Genomic DNA, 23,687 nt, shown 5'->3' with positions numbered 1-23,687 from the left:
TATTAATAATTTCATAAAATAACAGGTAGGCAAGATGGAACAGACCTGTCAGATGTATTACAAATAAAATATCAAAGTTGTCATACAACCCAAGTAATAAAATACAAAGATAATAACCTTAGGAATACATATATTCCAAGTAACAATTCCCATTACCCTCTATGACAATAAGCTCTGTTATTTTAGCCTGAGAGAGCATGTCTACAACTATGGTGTACTATACCTCTTCAAATTAAGTAGAAATTCATTACATTTTGAGGACCCGGGGAATTAAAATACAAATAGTTGTATATGGGTTTAGGAAATCATAGAATCGTAGAATAGTTTGGGTTGGAAGAGACCTTTAAAGGTCATCTAGGCCAACCCCTCCAGCAAGGACATCTTCAACTAGATAAGGTTGCTCAGAGCCCTGTCCAACCTGACCTTAAACGTTTACAGGGATGGGGCATCTACCACCTCTCTGGACAACCTGCTCCAGTGTTTCACCACCCTCAGAGTAAAAAATTTCTTCCTTATATCTAGTCTGTATCTACCCTCTTTTAGTTTAAAACCATTACTCCTTGTCCTACTGCAAGAGGCCCTACTAAAACCTCAGTCCCCATCTTTCTTAGAAGCCACCTTTAAGTATTGAAAGGTCACAAAAAGGTCTCCCCAGAGCCTTCTCTTCTCCATGCTAAATAACCCCAACTCTCTCAGCCTGTCCTCATAGGATACATGTTCCAGCCCCCTGATCATTTTTGTGGCCTCCTCTGGACCCCCTCCGACAGGTCCATGTCTTTCCTGTACTGAGGACTCCAGAGCTGAACTCAGTACTCCAGGTGGGGTCTCACCAGAGCAGAGTAGAGGGGGAGAATCACCTCCTTCAATCTGCTGGCCACACTTCTTTTGATGCAGTCCAGAATACAGTTGGCTTTCTGGGCTGCGAGTGCACATTGCCAGCTCACATCCAGCTTTTCATCCACCAGTACCCCCAAGTCCTTATCCACAAAGCTGCTCTCAATCCCTTCATCCCCCAGCCTGTATTGATACCAGGGGTTCCCCCGACCCAGGTGCAGGCCCTTGCACTTGGCCTTGTTGAACCTCATGAGGTTCACATGGGCCCACTTCTTGAGCTTGTCCAGGTCCCTCTGGATGGCATCCCTGTCCCTCAGGAGTGTCAATGGCACCACTCAGCTTGGTGTCATCTGCAAACTTGCTGAGGGTGCACTCAATCTCACTATGTCATTGATGAAGATATTAAACAGTACTGGTCCCTATATGGACCCCTGAGGGACACCACTTGTCACTGATCTCCATCCAGACATTGAGACGTTGACCACTACCCTCTGGATGCGACCATCCAGCCAATTCCTTATCCACCAAACAGTCCACCCATCGAATCCATATCTCTCCAATTTAGAGAGAAGGATGTTGTGGGGGACCATGTCAAAGGCCTTACAGAAGTCCAGATAGATGACATCCGTAGCTCTTCCCTTGTCCACTGATGTAGTCACTCCATCATAGAAGGCCATTAGGTTGGTCAGGCGAGACTTGCCCTTGGCAAAGCCATGCTGGCTGTCTCGAATCACTTCCCTGTCCTCCATGTGCCTTAGCACAGGTTCTAGGAGGATCTGTTCCATGATCTTCCCAGGCACAGAGGTGAGGCTGAGAGGACGGTAGTTCCCAGGGTCCTCCTTTCTACCCTTTTTAAAAATGGGTGCAACGTTTCCCTTTTTCCAGTCACTGGGGACTTCACCTGACTGCCATGGCTTTTCAAATATCATGAGAGTGGCTTGGCAACTATATCAGCCAATTCCCTCAGGACTCTGGGACCTGACAAGATGCATCCCATAGATTTACGTATGTTCAGGTTCCTCAGGTGGTCACAAAGCTGATCTTCTCTTACAGTGGGAGGGACTTTGCTCCCCCAGTCCCTTCCTTGCGGTCCATCCACACAAGAGGTGTGGGAAGAGAGGTTGTCAGTGAAGAGTGAGGCAAAAAAGTTGTTGAGTACCTCAGCCTTCTCCTCATCCATTCTTACCACTTTGCCAGTCATGTTCATCAGTGGGGGTACACTTCCTTTGACCTTCCTTTTCTGGCTGACATACCTGTAGAAGACCTTCTTATTATTCTTTGCATCCAAGGGATGTCATAGTTTGAATTTCACTAGTAACCAATTACCACACAGCCAGTCGCTTACCGTTTTCCCCCCCTGGTAAAACAGGGGAGGGATAGAAAGGGAGAATTCATAGGTTGAATAAAAAAACCCAGTTTAGTGATGGTAACAAAACAACAGTAACAATAGGAAGACCAAACCGGTAATACACAATGCAGTTGCTCACCACCCGGTAACCGGTACAGAGCCTGCCCCAGCAGTGATCCTGACAGAACAAAAGATCCCACCACAATGACCAGAAGCAGAAATGAGAGATAACCCACCTCCTTTATATACCGAGCATAACATCACATGATATGGAATACTCCAATGACCAATCTGGGTCCGGCCCTCCAGCTGTGCTCCCTCCCAGCCCAAGGAAAGTTAACTCTATCCTGGCTGAAACCAGGACACTCTCCACCCCTTATTCCATAACATTTACGTGATGCTCAGGTTCCAAATACATTCTAAGGAATCACCATCCCTTTTCCTGGGTCTCACAGATATCATTCCCTTAGTCTATGGGCCATCCTTCCAAAATGTCTACTGAGTTCATTTAGTCCATAACTTTGGGTTCCATCTGTCATGATAGTCTTTAAGGCTGGAGGAATGAGGTGGAGCTGGCTCAGTCGGTGGAGCAGGAGGCTCTGGATGTGGCAGGAGGATGTTGCAAGGCACCAATTACAATAACAGGGTTATTTGACAGTCCGGTTCATTGGCTATTTTCACCTAAAATCAAATCCTCTTGAGGCACACATCGAACTTCTCCATCCTTCTGCATTACCCACCAAGTGCACCCAGGTCCTTGGGCAAAAGTAATCCCACGCATGGGTTTACCTTTACGCGATGCAGGAGTAACCCATATGCTCTTCCCCAGCATATTTTTAATGCGCACTACGGGGGCTTTATCCCCATCCACAGTATGTAGGAGGTTTGATTGAGCAGGGCCAGTTTGCTTGGCAGATCCTCTGGTATTGACTAACCAGGTGGCTTTTGCTAAATGCACGTCCCAGTGTTTGAAAGTTCCACCCCCCATTGCTCTCAGGGTAGTTTTTAGCAACCCATTGTATCGCTCAATTTTCCCAGAGGCTGGTGCATGCTAGGGAATGTGATATATCCACTCAATGCCATGTTCTTTGGCTCAAGTGACTATGAGGTTGTTTTGGAAATGTGTCCCATTATCTGACTCAATCCTTTCTGGCGTGCCATGCCGCCATAAGACTTGCTTCTCAAGGCCTAAAATGGTGTTCCGGGCAGTGGCACGGGGCACAGGATAAGTTTCCAACCATCCGGTGGCTGCTTCCACCATTGTAAGCAGAGAGTGTTTGCCATGCCGAGTTTGTGGGAGCGTGATATAATCAGTATGCCAGGCCTCCCCATATTGATATTTTAGCCATCATCCTCCATACCAAATGGGCTTTAACCATTTGGCTTGCTTGATCATAGCACATGTCTCACATTCATGGATTACCTGTGCAATAACGTCCATGGTTAAGTCCACCCCTCGGTCACGAGCCCATCTATATGTTGCATCCCTTTCCTGATGGCCTGAGGAGTCATGGGCCCAGCGAGCCAGAAATTGTTCACCCTTATGTTGCCAGTCCAGATCTACTTGAGCCAAGGGTAAACAGGGCATATCGCTTCTCATTATCCAGTAGTTTATTATATGGTGGGGCCTCTTCAGCACACGTCACCTCTTCCTCTGGTGCCATTCCAAAATCTTTGCCTTCTGGCCAGTTCATAATCACTTCCAGTATTCCTGGATGGCTGGGGCTTCCTATTCGAGCCCGTTGTGTGATTAATGCAACCCATTTACTCCACATGGCATCAGTTGCATGGTGTGTAGAGGGGACCCTCCCTTTGAACACCCAGCCCAGCCCTGGCAGTCGGGGAGCCAGGAGGAGCTGTGCTTCAGTCCCAATCACCTCTGAAGCAGCTCGGACACCTTCATATGCTGCCAATATCTCCTTTTTGGTTGGAGTACAGCGGGCTTCGGATCGTCTCTATCCCCGACTCCAAAACCCCAGGGGTCGACCCTGAGTCTCCCCTGGTGCTCTCTGCCAGAGACTCCAGGTAGGGCCATTCTTCCCGGCTGCAGTGTAGAGCAAATTTTTAACATCTTGTCCTGTCTGAACTGGCCCCTGGGCTACTGCATGAACTTTTTACTGTTTAATTTGTTCAAAAGCTTGTCATTGCTCCAGGCCCCATACAAAATCATTCTTTTTCCGAGTCACTTGATAGAGAGGGCTGACAATCTGACTGTAATTTGGAATGTGCAGTCTCCAGAAGCCCACAACGCCCAAGAAAGCTTGCGTTTCCTTTCTGTTAGTCGGTGGGGACATAGCTGTTATTTTATTAACCACCTCCATTGGAATCTGACGACGTCCATCTTGCCATTTTATTCCAAAAAACTGAACCTCCTGTGCAGGTCCCTTGACCTTACTGTGCTTTATGGCAAAACTGGCTCTCAGAAGGATTTGGATTATTTTCTCCCCTTTCTCAAAAACTTCTTCTGCTGTATTACCCCATACAATGATGTCATCAATGTACTATAAGTGCTCCGGGGCTTCACCCTGTTCCAGGGCAGTCTGGATCAGTACATGGCAAATGGTGGGGCTGTGTTTCCACCCCTGGGGCAGCCGATTCCAGGTGTATTGGACACCCCTCCAGGTAAAATCAAACTGTGGCCTGCATTCTGCTGCCAGGGGGATGGAGAAGAACGTGTTAGCAATATCAGTCGTGGCGTACCACTTGGCTGCCTTCGACTCTAGTTCATACTGAAGTTCTAGCGTGTCTGGCACAGCAGCACTCAGCGGTATGGTGACTTCATTCAGGCCACGATAGTCCACTGTCAATCTCCACTCTCCATTAGACTTTCGCACTGGCCATATGGGGCTGTTAAAAGGGGAACGCGTCTTGCTGATGACTCCTTGGCTCTCTAGTTGATGAATCAGTTTATGGATAGGGATTACAGAGTCTCGGTTGGTGTGATATTGCCGTCGGTGCACTGTTGTAGTGGCAGTTGGCACCCGTTGTTCTTCAACCCTCAGCAATCCCACAACAGAAGGATCCTCTGAGAGACCAGGTAACACAGACAGCTGTTTAATTTCTTCTGTTTCCATGGCAGCTATACTGAAAGCCCACCGATACATTTTTGGGTCCTTAAAATACCCTCTCCTGAGATAACCTGGTGTCCCCCGGCTCCCTGGCGCTTACCATATTGATGCCGGCATTAGCGCGCATGCCCGCTTGGCATAGCGCGCTGCAGCCCAGAACTCCTGGGCTCAAGTGATCCAGCGGGCTCAGCCTCCTGAGTAGCTGGGACTACAGGCCCAGCTACAGGCACACGCCACCATGCCTGGCTCTTGGAAAGTTAACTTTATCCTGGCCGAAACCAGGACACCTTGTCAAGTTCAGCTCCAGCTGTGCCTTGGCCTTCCTGACCCCATCCCTTCACAACTGGGCAGTATCCCTATACTCTTCCCAGGATACCTGTCCCTGCTTCCTCTGCCTGTGCATTTCCTCCTTGCCCTTTAGTTTGACCAGCAGATCTTGACTCATCCATGCTGGTCTCTTGCCGTCCTTTCCTGATTTCTTATACCTGGATATCAAGAGCTCTTGCCCTCTATGGAGAGTGTCCTTCAAGATCTGCCAGCTCTGTTCTACTCCCTTGTCCCCGAGGGCAGTTTCCCAGGGGTCCTACTGACTAACTCCTTGAACAGCTGGAAGTTTGCTTTCCTAAAATTCAGGGTCCTGACTTTACTCTTTGCCTGTCCCATATCCCTCAGGACTGCGAACTCCACCAGTGCGTGATCACTGCAGCCCAGGCTGCCTCCAATCTTGACGTCACCGATTAGCTCACTTGCGTTGGTGACCATCAGGTCCAGTATTGCATCCCCTCTGGGTAGGGCTGTCTGTCACCTGTCTTAAGAAGTTATCCTCAAGGCACCCCAGGAGTCTCCTGGATTGCCTACAGCTCACTGTGCTACTTCTCCAGCAGATGTCAGGGTGGTTTAAGTCCCCCAGCAGGATGAGTGTCTGTGAGCATGATGCCTCCTGTAGCTGGAGTAAGAAGGCTTTGTCAATAGGCTCCCCTTGATCAGGCGGCCTGTAGTAGACACCAACCACAAGGTTCCCTTTGTTGCCTCGGTCTCTAATTCTTACCCATAAGCTTTCAACCTGCTCGGGGCTATTCTTCAGAGACAGCTCTTCACACTCTATCCATTTCTTGACGTAGAGGGCAACCCCTCTGCCCCTCCTTCCTTGCCTGTCCCTTCTGAACAGCCTGTAGCCATCGATAGCCGCACTCCAGTCATGGGATTCTTCCCACCAGGTTTCAGTAACGGCAACTAGGTGATAGCTTTCTAGCAGCATGGTGGCTTCAAGCTCCTCCTGTTTGTTGCCCATGCTGTGTGCATTGGTGTAAAGGCACTTCAGCTGGGCTGTCGGCTGTGTCACCTTTTTAGAGGAACACCCCTTAATTCCTTTGAGATATTTCACTGGTGTTTCCCTGTTGGCTCGTATTACCTCAGGAGCCCCTGGCTCCTCTCTGTAAGACTTCAAGTGTGCTCCAGTGTACCCAGTACATCTCAAAGCAACAGGCTGAGGGCCCTCTCTAGCACCCCATCCCTCTAACCTTGGTGTGTCATCCCTTGACTTGCCATGGGTGAGCCTGATATTATCCCCCTCCCCCTTCAAGTCTAGTTTAAAGCTCTGTCAGTGAGCCCCGCTGGCTCATGATCAAAGAATGAGATATTCAAGCAAATGAATAAATGTTTAATTGCCAAACTAATAACTATGAAATTGAGAATACCTTGATAATAGGGTCTCTCAAGTTCCTAAAACTGAAACATATGTAACCTTTCAAAAACTTTAATACATCTAATTTATTGAATCAGCTGTTTTATTGGAATCATTGTGATCTCCTTGGGCTCACTGTGGTAGAAATTGGCATCTTTTGGCATGTGGTAAACTTTCATGCTTCTTCCACTCTGTTGCAGTTGAAAATATGCATAAATTCTTGGACATTACAAACACAGCATTAGGCATTCTGTTTCTTCCCTCTTTTGTAGCTCCACTTTTGTGACTGCAACAAGTCTGTCTGACAGTGACACCCACTAAGATGCATATTTCCTAGACAGTTAACCCTCTTTTAGTAGTCTCCTCCTGTCAGAGAGTCAACTGTACGTATAAAAGGGAAATTCCTATACCTGCATGCTTTTCACCACTGCCCTTTGAAAACTGGCCACCAAAGCCATGAGAAAGCCCTCTGGACCAACTGATCCAAACTCTTCGGTATCTATTTACATTGTTTATGCATTGATGGACAGAGGACCTCTGAGAGCTTCAAAATCAAGATATGTTCTTGGAGCCATTGTAGGATTTCTTCCTCCCTTTCAGCTTGGAGAAGTAAAACTAGAGTCAGTATCATGTGTCTAAAATACATTTTCTATGATGGTAATGGAGTGGGGGCAAAGGGATTTCAGTGAGTATGGAAATTCCACAGCTGTAACTTATTTTTATCTTATCCTTTCTTCCACTAATATTTATTTGTTTAGTTAGTTCAACTATGTTTCTGTTTAATTTATAACATTATGCCTGTTCACAGCCTTTTGAATCTCAGTCATGTGAGTAACACCAGCCTGCGTTCATAAATATTACTTAGGAGTTCATAGCAATCTGTTCTTTGGATCTTCTGGAAGATTTACAAAAAAATCTGAGGCCACTGTTGTGTAGCATAGTAGCTAAGCCGTTCAGTAGGTGGAGAATTTCATTGTTTCAAAGTCAGGTCTTCAGTGAGCTGTAGGAGGTCAGTGTGTGCCTGTATGGCTCTGGGTGAGCAGACTTTGGAGCAACCGTAAGGGTGGCTGGGAAGCCTCCAGGTAATGCAGCCCTGGTCAGCCATTCACCTGTCCCATGTGTGCCATGTGTGGACGTGTCTGATCTAGAGAGAGACTTTGGGTTTGACCTTATCAGGGAGAACCACTGGGATGCCGAGGTTTGGTGGAAGGGGTTCCCTCCACAAAATTTCACAAGAGGTCAAGGCATTTTCAGCGTGAGCTAGGTCCTACCATGGGCTGAGAAGCCACTTTGTTAGGAGATAGTTATATTCACAAAAATATTTTTGTATTTCAAAATTACCTTATCAACATATTTATGCACAACTGTCATTGGGCACTGTCTTAGTCTAGTTTAATAGAAAAACGTGGAAGTCATTGTGAGAACAAGCATATAAATGCAGTGTAAAGCAAAAACCTATTGACTAGAAGCTAATTCGTGAAAAACTGAGAGTGATTGCACTTTTACAGAATTGTCCACTTAAGTAATTTAAATGAAAAGGAAAGTATTTTCTAATGCTATTTTTTAGAAGTCTTCAAGTACGTGGGGGGAGGGCAATCAGAATGAGTCAGAAAATAAGAGGCAGAAAAGTCACACTTTAAATGTAGGATTTCAGACAGCAATGAAACACCTATGAGCATAAGTTAAATCTGCACCTTGGGGAGTCCAGCAATACTGCATGTAACACATAAAATAAGGTAACTGTTGCCTTGAGCACATTACAGGATAATCTTTATGTTTTGACAAACAAATTCTTGAATGTATGAAGCAATGCCACAGGTATAATATGCCACCCTCTAGGCTATGTTGTATTTGTCTTCAGTGATTTATCTCAAGCCTCTCCTTAAGTTGCTGGCTGTTAACCTAAAATACTTTTGAAAATTAACTAGGGTTTTCTTTTGTCATAAATAGGAGCAGCATGTGACCATCATTGTTTTCTTGATTTATTTGTGCAATACGTGAGACAAAAATACATAACAGCAATAGAGAGAGAATTTTGGGGAATTAGTAGAAAAAAGATTTGAGCCTATTTAAGGAACATTTACTGAAAGAAGGTTTCAGTGCAGCAGAGCCACCCACTGGGAATATTGATCCAATCTATGTAAATGTCTACTTTATCACCATTCTGATTTTACAGTACTTCTGGTCTGAGGAGTATCTTAGAGCTCTAATGTAATGTAATTATTTCCTTTCAGGGAATATGGAGCCATTGATGATGTAGATATTGATCTGCATATTGATGTTAGCTTTCTTGATGTAAGTAATCTAATCACAGGATTACATAATGAACATTAATACCCATTTAATTCTGCTACACATCAGATTATCTAGACAGCCACTGAGATGTTCCTTTTTCAGAGACTTGATCTTCACAAGTGGCTGTCACATTATTGATTGCTACTCAGTGGAAAGGTTTCCTTTTATGATCACATTGTTAAAATATTTTGTAGGCTTTTATTTACTGTGTATGTATTTCCTTTCAAATATGCTTTGTAAATGGTAAATATTTTAACTGATATAAATGAAAAACTTTTTTTTTTTTGCTATCCTAGACATTAGTTAGGTGAAAGCACTTCATAGAGTCCTGGAGGGAAGAAGACCTTGGCTGGAGCTTTCCTGTGTGCTTCTCAACATCTGCAGCTGATTAGGGAGAGGCTTGAGTGGCAAAGGAGACAGGACAGTGGTGCTGTAAACTGGCAGCATGGCTTCTGTAACATTTATGCTGTCATTAACTCCACATTTCCTCACCTCATCTGTGCAGTAACTTCCTGTCCTCTAGATGCAGAATGAAAATTAGTGCTTTTAGGGGCATCATGAGCTTTTGCACAGATATGTCATATTCTCAGGTCATCACAGCACATAAGTTCTCAGGCTCTTCTAAAATTTAAGAAAATTTGATTGTATCTTGAATTATTTTAATCAGTCTTAAGAAGGAGCAAATGTTTCCTTTGGCCTATGTTATGGGATGAGTTTCCTTTCCATCTTTATTTGCTCCTTTGCTTCTCAGCTTTGAAGCAGTATCTATTGACAGATGGGAACGTGTCTGCCTGCACTGCAAATGTAGTGTTGTGTAGAAACCTGTGCTCAGTTTAAATGAGCATACTCAAGAACTGGAAGCAGTCTAACACTGCTCTTAAGGGCATCAGCAGGCAATAGTTTGTCCTAAGTCTCAATTTTAAAGTTGGACTAGATATTCCATGACTGAGTAAATGGATAGATGGTGTTTATAACAGCCCTAAGGTAGACTGACAAAATGCAACAGTTCCTCATGATGGCTAATGGTGTCTGTTGTTTTCTTTTTATCTTGAACTAGGAAGAGATTGCTGTGGCTTGGGATGTAATTCGCACAGAGCCTATAATAGTGCGATTGCACTGTTCATTTACACAGTACTTAAATGGTCCAGGTTAGTCACCTGTGTATTCTTCATGTGCCTTGTATGGTGTCTCAGTCTGAGTCATGTACTAGGTGATAGATACTCATTCACTGCCAAATCTTTGACCCTGCATGTGCTTAAATCTACTGCTGAGAGCAGTCCTACTGGTTTGCAGTTATGCTTACATATATTTGCATGGCTAGGCTAGGCCCTCAATAATGACATGGGCATCTAGTTTAAACTTTCATAGGCTGAGCTTTGGAACTTGGTTTTTTGATATCCTTTGAAACGCAGCTGCTTCCCCTAGGAACCAGGGGTTAAGGAATAAAGATCAACAGTTTCTAATATGTGATTTCCTGATTTTGGAAGTCAGGGATCATCTTCACAGATGCAGATATCACTGATAAGGTATACATACACAGATCTGTGCAGCACATTAATATGCCCTTTTTTATGCACCTTCGAAGAATCAGGCTGTGATAATTATCCTGCCAGCTTCTGATTTCTGTATAACTGTGTGAACTCTGGTGATCTTTAAAATTGAATGAGAATTTTAAATGTTATGTTGACATCCTACTCTCTGGTTATGTGAGTAAAGCTTTCACATGAGAGTAAAAATGGTCAAACTCATGAAGAAACAACTGAGATGATAGATAGATAGATAGATAGATAGATAGATAGATAGATAGATAGAAGATTTGGAAACATTCATATGAAAGAGTCAGCTTCAGATATATTTTTACAATGGAAAGTCAGAACTAAGTGTGAAATTTGGATCATAACTTGCCCGGCTTTGGAGGCTTCCAGTGCAAGTCGTCAGTTCAGGCTTGTATCTGTGGGAAAATTCTGCCTCTGTAAAATGAATAGATATTTCCAGTCATAAAATGTTTAGAAAAATCTGTCCCAATAAGCTATTTTTATAGGATATGTTGTCTGCCAATTCTAACTATAAGCTATGTTCTGTTCATTCAAATAAGCATTTCATTATGTCAGTCATTATTTTTTTTTTGCTTGACTTTGGTCTTTTTGTCAATATTTTATTGCTTCAATCATTTTGTAAATATGCAGATCTTAAAATATGAATTTGCCATAGCAGGTAGCAGTGTTAATATTCAGAATATTTCTATCAAAATGTAATTTAAAAAATAAAAAAGTGCAGCAAATGAGAGGGTGAAGCATGAAGAGCAGCATTCAGTAAGAAATGATCTAGTGAAATAAGAATCATAGAATCACAGAATGCTTTGGCTTGGAAGGGACTTTAAAGATCATCTAGTTCCAATCCCCCTGCTATGGGCAGGGACACCTTCTACTAGACCAGGTTGCTCAAAGCCTCATCCAACCTGGCCTTGAACACTGCCAGGGAGGGGGCAGCCACAACTTCTCTGGGCAACCTGTGCCAGTGTCTCACCACCCTCACAGGGAAGAATTTCTTCCTTATATCTAATCTAAATCTACCCTCTTTCAGTTTAAAACCATTACCCCTCGTCCTAACACTGCACTCCCTGATAGAGTCCCTCCCCATCTTTCCTGTAGCCCCCTTTAAGTACTGGAAGGCTGCTATAAGGTGTCCCCGGAGCCTTCGCTTCTCTAGGCTGAACAACCCCAACTCTCTCATCCTGTCCTCATAAGGGAGGTGCTCCAGCCCCCTGAGCATCTTCGTGGCCTCCTCTGGATCTGCTCGAGCAGGTTCATGTCCTTCTTATGATGGGAGCCCCAGAGCTGGACACAGTACTCCAGGTGGGGTCTCAACAGAAGTAACAACAAGATATCTTCTGTGCCATTGACAAGGTTGAAACAGGAGGCTTAGTTCCCAGTCCTACAGCTGACTGATTGTGGGAGTGCTGGAGTACCAAGAAAGGCAAGACCAGGGCCAGAGGCAAGTGCTTTGCTGCTACTGGTTTTATGAGCTCAGCTGCTGTTGCAGCCATGTTTCTTTATTTACCAGAAAAGGACAGTGAGATCCACCATCTTTTGTGTTAACAAAACCCTTTCTCTGTGTATCCCTCTTCCCCCTTAATTATGTTGTTTTGAGACTACTGGGCCATAACTTTATGCTACATATTTTTCTCCTATAGTACTTTCTGTTCATTGATAAAAGAAACAGAAATGCAGTATATTCCAAAGCACAGTGGGAGGTATACATACCAAATTGTAGCTGTTTAATATCCTGATTTAATTTATCCTGATTTCTAGTTAATACCTTATCTCATTATTGTACCTGTGGGCAGTTTTTCCCATGTGCCTTAGAAACCTGTCTTACATCAGGATGAATCAGCCTTTGGAGGTACTGGGCTGTCTCCTCTGGCTGTAGAACTTAGACAACAATTGTAATCTAGATGTCAGATTTTAAGATTGCTGATCTAGGTATGATGATTCTCACTGAAAATATTCTCCCCCTACCATGTGTCCTAAATTTGACAATCTAAAGACATTGCTACTCCTAATCAAATATTTTATCCCTTTTGAAAAATTCATCAGTTTGTCTTTAAAAGATGAGATTATATTTGAATAATAACATTAGAGAAAGGGTATCTATGGTGCTTTGAACTAAGTGAAATTGGATGGCCAGGTATTATATATATATATAGTATTTTATTTTCAAAATTAATTTATTAAAGTGAAATTAAAGGATAAACTTTGACATTCTGAATAAAATCTGGCTTTCTGAGTGATCAGAATAACAGATTTTAAAATACTGATTTTCTTTTTATAATGAAATTTGAACTGACCCCAGATATTTTGTTTTCATTTTTTTTTATTTTACTGTAGTCATTACTTCCTTATGTAATACAAAGTATAAAGTCTATTCGTGCTTGTAATATGTGTTGGCTGTTGTCCTGCCTCGAGGACCTGAGACTCTCTCAACAAATGCTGGATTCCATCTGCCACTTCTATCTAGTAAATGTTATTAAAGGATTTTAGTAATACCAGGAGCTAATTTCCAGCCTTCACCCCTTACACTTTCAGTTTTCTGGCAGATGAATATGGATATACCAATGTTAGGACAGGTCTTGAGGAAAATTCAGGGCAATCCTTGGCCACTGGAATTCGTACATCAGGCACTTAGATGATGATTATGAATCTTATATTAAAATGCTCTCAGAAAGAAAACCCAGGTATTAGTTAATTCAGTTTATTCCACTCTGGGTTTTCTTCATAGTCACAGGAACTGTAGTGTGTAAAGACTACTTACTTGGAAGAAAGTTTAAGAGATCAGATGAGATGAATTACTAGTCCAGATACATTTAATCTGATGCTGCTCTCTAGTACTTCCATAATATTAAAAAAAAAAAGATACATTTATGTAATTAGAGTTAGTGGGAAGAGATACATGTTGGGGAATTCAATTTCTAAAATATTCATTTGTAAAATTACAAATTATATTGGCCTATACTCCAAAAAGGACCATTCATTTCTTCATAGACTTAGATGACCACTGCTTCAATGGCATTGCCTATAGTAAAGGGCCAGATAGAACAGAGTCTTCAAATATGACTTGTATGGTCATGAGTTCTTGATTATTGCTTTCAGTTCATATATCAACTATATCTCTTTTTTCCGTAGTGCCAACTGTGGATGTATTTCAGATCTCTACTAAGGAAAGATTTGGACTGGGACATCAACTGAAAAAGTAAGTCTGGAAAAGTGTAAACCCCTGTTTTTAATTAAATATTACACTCTTTTTAGTTCCCAGACCATGTCAAGTAGGATAAAATTCACAGGTTGTCAGGTTAGTTGAATCAAAGTGTTTTGAACTTGTTTTTCTTTAAATAAAAATAACAGTTTTTGCTTTTTTAAGTTCAGTTTTGACAGTTGTTGGAGAGAACTTGATTTGTGCTGCCTGCCAGGGTTTTCTGTCACTTTACTGCCTTTTAGGAAGTAAGCTACAGAGGTTCAAAAAGGCTGTAGCTAGGAGTGTTCAATTTCATGTTTTTGCTTAGATTGTGAAGCCTCTGGAGCAGGAAACATTTTCAGCATCATGCATACCCTAAGGGGACTATGCTTCATGGTTGCCTCTAGGATGTACCACAATAATTAGGCCATTCATGTTTTGAGGACAAGAGGGAAGAATAGTTGGAAAAATTAGCAGTTTCGTGTGTTCATGGTACAATTCAATTTAATAACATTTTGCTGAGTCATCTTTTCACATATGCTTGTGTATGTGTAATAAAGCAACAAGAATATAGACTTTAATATCTGACCCTTACAACAGTAAGAATCCCTTAAGAAAAAAAAATCTTTTGGTGTTTAAAGAAATTCAGTGCAGCATTTTCATAGTCATACAAATGAAGCAATGTTATTAAAATCTCTATAGTACATGACTTTGAGGAAAAAAAATAAAAAGCTCCCCAGGCATGAAAAGTCTCTTAAAACATTTCAGTACTTACACTGTCTCTTTTATTTGTGCACTGGGTAATTACCAAAGTTTCCCATAAGACATTTTCAGGTGCATATCTACATAATTCACAGCTGAGTGGAAGTCAGAATACCTATGAACTCTGTGGCTTCTCATGGCTGTGAACAACAGGCTATTCATCTTTGAAGAGTCAGTAAATTTTTTATATAGTCCATACCAACTTCCACTTTGACTTTATCACTCATAGACCCCCACTGCTAGATTAGAGTCACAGAGTAATTTGGTTTAGAAGGGACTGTTGGAGGTCACCTAGTGCAACCTCTTGCTCCAAGTAACACTGACTTCAAAGTTAGATTAGTTCACTTCAGGGGCTCAGGCAGCTGAGCTATGAAAATTTCCAGCCTTTGTGGGCAACCTGTTGTACTTAACCACTCTTCTGTGGATGTCTTTTCTTTATAGCCTTTATGGTTTTTAGCTTCACTTCCTACAACTTGTGACTACTCCCTTTTGCTGTGCATCTCTGGGAAGCATCTGGCTCTGTCTTTTCTGTAAATCCCTTTGGGTAGTGTAATATTTGACACCCCTACCTTCATGTTTGTGCTTTAGGAGCAGTGTGGATGCTGTAGCCTACCTCTGTAGTCACTGGAGGGACAGATGCCTATAGTTGGATAGAATGCCTTTGAATCAGTTTGTCTCTAGATCTCCATGAGAGACATAATTATATAAGTCTTGCAGTGGTTGTTTACACAGACTGTATTCTCAATAAGAGTTCCATGTGGATTAGTTTTATGTGGGGAAAAAAAAAACATTTTTGAGGAGCTGAAGCACCCAATCATCAGTCCACATATATGACAGAGAAACTCTGTCTGAGGACATTGCACCATCTCAACTACATGGTGAACTGAGACCCTAGTATTAAAGTGAGTATGTCTTGGCTAGGATAAGAAAATCTTTTTTTCTTTCTTAATTTGCAGAATCATGCAGACATTTGTTACACAACAGTGGAAGAACAGCAAAGAGAAATCTAATTGTATGCACAATAAGAAGGTGTCTGACAAAAAGGTGAAATCCCCTCTACACATCTTTTCTACATTGCGCAGGTAATAACAAGAAAAATGAGCTGTTACCACCATATCCTGTTAAAAATCCACAGCAGACTTTACAGGGTGAAATGTTGATTTTTCTCCAGAGAAGCGCTCTATTTATATCTTACCTCATGGGTTTCCAGTCCTTGCCTTGCATGACATCAAAAGTGAACTAGGTACTATTGCAACTTCTAAGACTGTTTGAAGGCAGAGCATTTCCGTGCCCTGCTCACTGAAACAGCCATGATTCATCTAGAATTGGAAATAATTAATTTTATATTACTTAACTTGGTAGTATTTGTATCTTTACTAGCTTGGTAGCATTTGGCTGTTACTTGAATAGCAAGAATATACATATTTTTAAAAAACATATTATTTTATAAATATTATAAATATATATTATATATTTTTATATATATATATATAATTTTGTGGTTGTCTAGCTGTTCTTTCCACAGCTGTGTATATTTTTAATTTTTTAAAACTAGAATGGTCATTAATGAAGGACTGGTCTTTAGAGCTGCTGAGCACCCACCCTTCTCCACTGTTTGAGTACATGAATGTTCACCATTTCTGAGATGCAGGCACAGAATTTTGAAGAACAAAAGCATTAAAAATATAAGAAGTAGTTTTTGAATAGTTCATTTGAATTCATTATGACTTCTGCAAGTTACTCATACTCTTTAGTGTCTGTAAAATCAGGCTCTGATTTTACCTCATTCAAGAATATGACTATTTACTCTAGCATGTTTTCCTGCTTATGAAGGGCTGACAGATCACCCCTTCCGTACATTTGAATTGAATATTTCTTTGTACATTCCTTCTTTTTGATGAATTTTGCCATTATAAATTCCATGTATAAAAAAGAGAAGGGAGTGCAGTGATCACTCACATTGAAGAAGGGAGCAATGTCAAAGATAACATAAGATTATTTGTCTTTTCAAAGAAGAGGAAGATGGTGTTTTAAGTAGAAAGATTACCCATTCCCTACCATGCCACGCACCATTGCCTAGTGCAGGCTGTAACTTGGGGTTTGGTTTTATTCAGAAAGGGCATACAAAAGCTAGCCCAATCTTTCTCCTCTTGATTTGGCTGCTGCTGCAGTGCCTGTCCAAAGATTGCTCAGCCCAAACACAGGGACCCTCTCTCTCTCCCTAGAGCACTATTCCTACCTCCTGTCTGCCCAAGGGTGGTAGTGAGCCAACTGCAGCAGTGAGTCAGCAACCTCCACGTGCATTTTCCACTGTCACCACTTGCTAACAGAGTGGTGAAACCTGTCAGCCCTTGGGGTTTCACTTCTTTTCTATTTCATTGAAGCCCAAAAAATACTCCAAAGATTAGGGTTGCTTGTAAAATGTAGAAAAATTATTCAGCATAACTGGTACTGGTTCTTGCTTTGCAAAGACAGGTGAACATGAACCTTATAGAAATGTGACAGTTCATGTAAATGTTGTTTCATAAAAACCTTTTGTTCTTTACTTTCTGCATTCATAATTTAGGTCCCTCACATTCTCATTTCTAGAGTTAGAGCTATAATTTGTCTAAAACAGGAGAGAAGGGCATCAAATTGTCTTCCACAAACAACCCAGATTATTGTGATGTTTTTTAAAAAAATGTTCATTTCAGCTGAATTAAATTTGATTTACTGCCTGTGAGTTTCACTGCTCATTATATCTTCCATTGGATCTGGACATAGAATTTGTTATGCTGTGTCCAGAAGACAATAACTTTAATGGGATCATGCCATGATGATTACATAGGAAAGATAGATTTTGATAAGAAAAATGTGATATAATCTTGTGTGAAATATGTGGTTTTCATTTCATAGAATCATAGAATGGTTTGGGTTGGAAGGGACCTTAAAGATCATCTAGTTCCAACACCCTGCCACGGGCAGGGACACCTTCCACTAGACCAGGTTGCTCAAAGCCCGGTCCAACCTGGCCTTGAACACTGCCAGGGAGGGGGTATCCACAGCTTCTCTGGGCAACCTGTTCCAGTGTCTCACCACCCTCACAGTAAAGCATTTCTTCCTTATATCTAATCTAAATCTACCCTCTTTCAGTTTAAAACCATTACTCCATATCCCATCACTACATGCCCTTGTAAAAAGTCCATCTCCAGCTTTCTTGTAGGCCCCCTTTAGGTACTATAAGCTACTATAGGTAGCTATAGCTGCTATAAGGTCTCCCCAGAGCCTTCACTTCTCTAGGCTGAACAACCCCAACTCTCTCAGCCTGTCCTCATAGGGGAGATGCTCCAGCCCCCTGATCATCTTCATGGCCCTCCTCTGGACTCGCTTCAACAGGTCCATGTCCTTCTTATGTGGGGGCCCCAGAGCTGAATGCAGTACTCCAGGTGGGGTCTCACGAGAGCGGAGTAGAGGGGGAGAATCACCTCACCTTTCAAAGATAATCTCCTGAACAATGGTTTGTTTAGAGGCATAGGGACCTTTACAAAGAGCTGTAAGGATATAGCTCTAACTTGTCTTAAGTAGTTAGTCATCTTTTCAGTGGATGAGTTTGTGTATAAATAGGAGTAAGTTGCGTATTCAGTATTGGAAATTAGTCCTACATACAATTGCTCATTTTTTTAATGTTGGGCTGTGTTTATCACTAGTCAAATACATAAAGACAGGTGGCACTTAAAAATTTGTACATATATCTGGACTTACTTGTTTGATTTGCACAAGACTGATTATTTTCCAACTGCGTCTTCCCCTTCTTTATTTTTAAGGTCACCAAGTTATCCTCCACCTGGCTGTGGTAAAAATAAATCAAAACTGAAGTCAGAACAGGATGGAATCTCCAAAACTCACAAGCTACTGAGAAGGACTTACTCTAGCACAGTTAAGGCAGAGGATGTGTGCGCCACAAAATCTCACAGAACCTTTGGCCGCTTGTTATCGAGTGACCCTAGGGCTGAACAGGCAATGGCTATTAAATCGCACAAACTGTTGAACCGTTCTTGCTCTGCAGCTGTCAAGCAGGAGGAGTGCATCACTTTAAATCCCCATAAGCTGTTAAGTAGGTCGTGTTCTGGGGACCCTCGATGTGAGCACAACAGCACCTTGAAGCCCCACAAACTTTTAAGCAGATCCTACTCCAGTAATCTTAGAATGGAAGAATTGGATGGCTTGAAGAATCACAAGTTATTCAGCAAGACTTACTCCAGTGCCCCTAAATCATCCAAAATGGAGCCTTTCAAGGAGTCCACCATAGCAGAGGGCAGGAGTCTCTCTTTTACCTCAGGGCTTATCGGTATCTTAACACCATCTTCATCATCACCTTCACAAGCTGCTGTGCGTAATAATTTTTTTATTCTGCTCATTTTCCTCCTATTATTTTCCAAATGTACTATTATGCTTATTATGCAAAGGCATTAATACTTAGGACACATGTTAGTGAATATATTGGATATATTGAATATATTGGAAGACAAGAACAATTGAGTCAGCTTTTTAAGGAGGATTTAAACAACTGTGCATGCACATAAATTTAAGTTATAAAACCAGAATTTGCTTAAGACAAAGATTTTACATCTCACATTGAATACAGCTCAATGTACAGCTGCTAGCCATAGGAAAAGTTCAATCATCCACTTCCTTCCTTGCCTCCTTTTTTGCTACAGGAAGAAGGAAGAGTGTGAGCTTCTGTGCTGCAAAATTGACTTGGTCACACAGGTCTTTTCTCATTTCCCTGTTTGTTTCATGGGGGAAGCAACCATCCATTGGCTTGTTTGGATGCCAAGTCACCTCTCCTGGTCTTTTCAGCTGTGATCATCATCATACTGGAAGGAATGCAGTCATGATTCAGCTCACCTCTTGGACATTTGTGCTTTGTGAAAGGTTTAACCTTCAAACGCACTGGTGGCAGCCGGAGGTCAGGGAAGGAATTAGGCCCATACTGCCCCCCTTTCTTTCCCCAGAGACATGATCAATTGGGAAAACAAAGGGTAGCACATATTCTTAAATTTAAGAGAGAGAGAGCTCAAACTTAATTATTCTGCCTTTGCCTCTTAAAAGATGGCTTTTATACTTTAGAGGAAAGAGTGGGTCTGTTTGTGCTCTTTCAAGGCACTGGTTTGTTTTCTGTGTTATACCTGGGGAGAGACACTTAGGAGACAGTCCTCTCCACTCCCTTAGCCTGGCGGTACCTTGATGTTCTCAGTGTGCAAAAGATGATTCTTGCTTGAAATATCATACATATATTCAAAGTAGTGTATTCTGAATAATGAAGTTACATTGTGTGTGTTATGTCTCATGGTAAATTAGTTTAATAAGCTGTGAGCTATACTCATCAAATCTAAAAGCAGTGATACACTATCATAAAATCATTTATATACATGCTGTGTGGTTGGTTCCTGTAATGTGCACAGCAAAATTAATTTAAGGTGAGCCAATAGACTTTTTACTTGTCACAGTTTAGAAATTAATTTTTTTCTGAATCGGCAAAGGATGTCTTAACTTAGCAGACTTTTCTCTCCTGAATTTAATATAAAAAGTGTCATTGGTTTTGATAAGATAATGAAGAGTTGAGTAAGTGGTTTCATTACCGATGTTATCAGCTGATATGGAAAAAATGCAAGCCCTGCTTGACAGTCTATAAAAACTACCAGTAATTTATTGCTATAATGCATTTACTTTGAGGGAAAATCATCACATACATGATCAGATGCAGTTTGATCTTAGCAGAAGGGCATCAAGAGTCTATTTCACATTTTACATGCAGGCACCAGATATATGGGTAATCAGATATATGGGTAACTGTGATTTGAAGTCAGTGGAATGTGGAAGCAATGAATCAGGACCCTAACTTCTCTTCAGTTCTCAACTTAAATATTTGAATCTCATATATGAATACAATTAGGAGGATTATTTCCCAGGAGAAAAAAGGGAAAAGTTTCCCAAATAAACAGTTAGAGAAATGAAAGGAAAGAAGACTATAAACAAAAAGAAAACCCCAAAAAGCTGTAATTGGAGCTGATCTGACTCTTATTCAAAACAAGGGTTGATTGAGATAGATATCACCCCAGAGGGAATCTTGTACCTTAGTGACTCCTATAACAAAAGTTCCTTCTAATCTGAGTGGGATCTGAGCACAGAGGTCTGTCAGTGTGGTGCTCATAGAAGTGAAATCTTAGTAAATATATAAAAGAAAAAGATTTTCAGCTGTTCTGAGAGTTATATTAGTCATTCAAGCCTAAGCATATAGCCCATATTTGGACAGACAATACGCAGTTAAAATTTAAAGGAAGTTTCGAAATGCCAGTTTATTAGAATGGAGTGAAGGCACTGGTGTTTCCATCTGAAATTAAAGGTTTTGGGATGCTGGGATACAAAACCTCATCTGATTTAAGAACTAAAAAGAAATGCTAAAAATCTACCCCACACTGAGCAAACAGTAAAAGGATTGATTATTTGTAATAGTTGGTTTATGCAAATAAGAGATCTTCTTAGATGCAAATATTGGTTAACATATTTGCATGCAAAAAATACAAATATTTTACCATTTCCTTATAATTAGTCTACCAACACTGAAGTTGCCTGAACTTCTTCCTTGCAGCAAAATTATGGTGCAAAATGCATTCTGGTACAAGACCGTGGCTTTCTTGTGCAGGTAGGATGTCATATCTTACCCATTTATGAAACACTGGAGCATGACCTGACTGTTAATTATTTTTAAGCAGATGTTGTTTTTCTCATTTTCATTGTTCTCAGACTATTGAATTTGCTGAGCAGCGGATACCAGTATTGAATGAATACTGTGTAGTTTGTGATGAACCCCATGTGTTCCAGAATGGCCCTATGCTGAGGGTAAGTGGTATGCTTGCTGGGATAAACAATGCATTTTCTACTGCCTTAAATAGCAATGGATGATACAAACCTGTTATAAAACTATTGAATTATTTCAGACGTGTTTCATCCTAATATCCTTTTAAGATGCAAAAATGTAATGCATATTAACTAGATTTTACTGTAAATTTGAAAAAAAAATATTGCAAGCAAGGAAGAAGGAAAGCAGACTTGTATAATAATCATAGAAATATAAAGGAGGGTTGTATTTCACTGAACACTGTTGTGCTAGACTAGTCATAACCAGATAAGCTAGAGGAAGTGCATTAGAGTGCTTTTCCAGTCCTCTGGCACTCTTTTAAAAGCTTGGGGTCACCTCAGTCCTTTAGCTCTTATCAAGCCATGATCAGGGTATTCAGATACACAGGTGTTAATGCTACAAGGTCATGAAGTTCTTCTGACACTCTTTTGTTCATGGGCCACTGGAATAAACCATCCTCCATAATGTGAGGCAAAAAAGGCAGCAGAAGGAGATGCTCTGTGAAGTGTCTGATCTAGCAGTGACCTAGTTCAGGGGCACTGTTGTGGCTCAGTATGCCCAAGGACTGGCCAGTTACACAGCTCTTCCTTCCTTTCATTCTTGTATAACTGGGAACTAGGAATTTTGCATGCTGAATGTTGCACCCTCTTGTGCTGCTGGTGAATACATAGTAAAAAAGAATAAGATTGGTCATGAAAGACACACCCTGCCTGGAGCTGCTGGATTCAGTGCAGGACTGACCTTGCAGTTTAGAATCCTTGTTTCACCTATCCTGAATCGTATGGAAACCCAAGTATCCTTAAAAGATTAAAGCCATGGAAAACTGTTTAATACTAGTGTGTGAATGGTCTGACACCTCATCTGCCAATTTCTCCACAGTGTGGTGAGCAACTACACATAAGATGAAGCAGACATCATCTATGATAGTTCCATGGAACTAAATTCAGGAAGGTTATTGCTTACACAGTAGCAGAAGTCACCTCAGCGTCATCCCCCGTGACACTCAGTGGCACCACAGTCAGGCATTCTGACTGCAGGCGGGGTATGTAAATAGGTTGCTAATAGGATTTGCAAAAGCATCTACGTGTTGTTTTAAGTCATAGTTAAACCTTTGTACTTTTGAAAATCCTATCAGGTGTTTATTTGCCTCTTCAAGCTCATATCTACTTTTTAAAAACATGTTTTTCTGCCAGATTTGTTAGCAACCAAACCCTGATTAGAAGCCTATCGCAAAGGCACCATGTTCTTGTCCTTTGTCTTTGAATGCACTGCTATGCATATTACCTGTGACAGGATGTGATAAGACAAATTGAATAATATGTGAAGTTTGGATAATATAATTATTTAAATCATTGGGTTTTATCTGTTGTCCATAGGACAAAGCAAATAGTAGGATTTATTCCTGTTCACATGATGAACTGTTAAAAGAAAACGGAATGGAAAGTCATCTGCTCTAAATTAAAAAATTGTAATTCTTCCTTCTTTCCCACCTTAGCGTTCAAAATCCCTCAGAATGACTTTTCTCTGTCTTCAGCTTAAAGAGGGGTCATTTTAGCCATCTGTTTGAGAGTTTATCAGTGCTTCAAAACAGAGGAAAGTGCAAACATGTTTGCCACTAAACACATATTCATCAGTGCCTTTGCAAGCAGCATAACTTAGCAAGCTTTGCAAACATGAAAGGGTGTCCTTATATAACCCAGGGAGAAGGAGATAGCAGGAAGAAATCTAGCATGCTCTGTGTATGCTTGAATGACTCAATAAGCAATAATGAGTTTGCAGTTCTGTAGAAGGTGAGAAAGGATCTCAGTTTGAACAGAGCATGAGTTTTCCAAAGGGTCTTAAGGAAATTTATGCTTCATTCTACTGAGAACTCTGGCAGAGGCAGCCTAAAGTAGTCAATTGTAGGGTTTATTTACATGCTTCAACTGCACACACACATGCATACATATATATAATGTATGTGAAGGGAATAAAGAATGACCCAACTGAAAGAGCACTTTATATTTAATACTGCTGCAACAGCAGATCTCAGAAATACAGTACTTTATTAAGGAGAATGCAGGG

General features: G+C 41.3%; 1 protein-coding gene across 1 annotated transcript in view; it reads left to right on the top strand.

The window, feature by feature from the left end:
- The window catches only part of LOC141917773 (protein mono-ADP-ribosyltransferase PARP8-like), a 202,622-nt gene that overhangs the window by 101,027 nt on the left and 77,908 nt on the right, over nucleotides 1-23,687 (top strand). Inside the window, 7 exon segments of the mRNA XM_074811265.1 lie at nucleotides 9,169-9,229; nucleotides 10,287-10,377; nucleotides 13,912-13,978; nucleotides 15,679-15,804; nucleotides 18,526-19,090; nucleotides 21,354-21,407; nucleotides 21,509-21,604. Coding sequence (XP_074667366.1) covers nucleotides 9,169-9,229; nucleotides 10,287-10,377; nucleotides 13,912-13,978; nucleotides 15,679-15,804; nucleotides 18,526-19,090; nucleotides 21,354-21,407; nucleotides 21,509-21,604 — 1,060 coding nt within the window.

The sequence above is a fragment of the Strix aluco genome, chromosome W, assembly GCF_031877795.1.
Source record: "Strix aluco isolate bStrAlu1 chromosome W, bStrAlu1.hap1, whole genome shotgun sequence".
NCBI lineage: Eukaryota > Metazoa > Chordata > Aves > Strigiformes > Strigidae > Strix > Strix aluco.
This window is presented reverse-complemented; position numbering and strand designations above follow the sequence as displayed.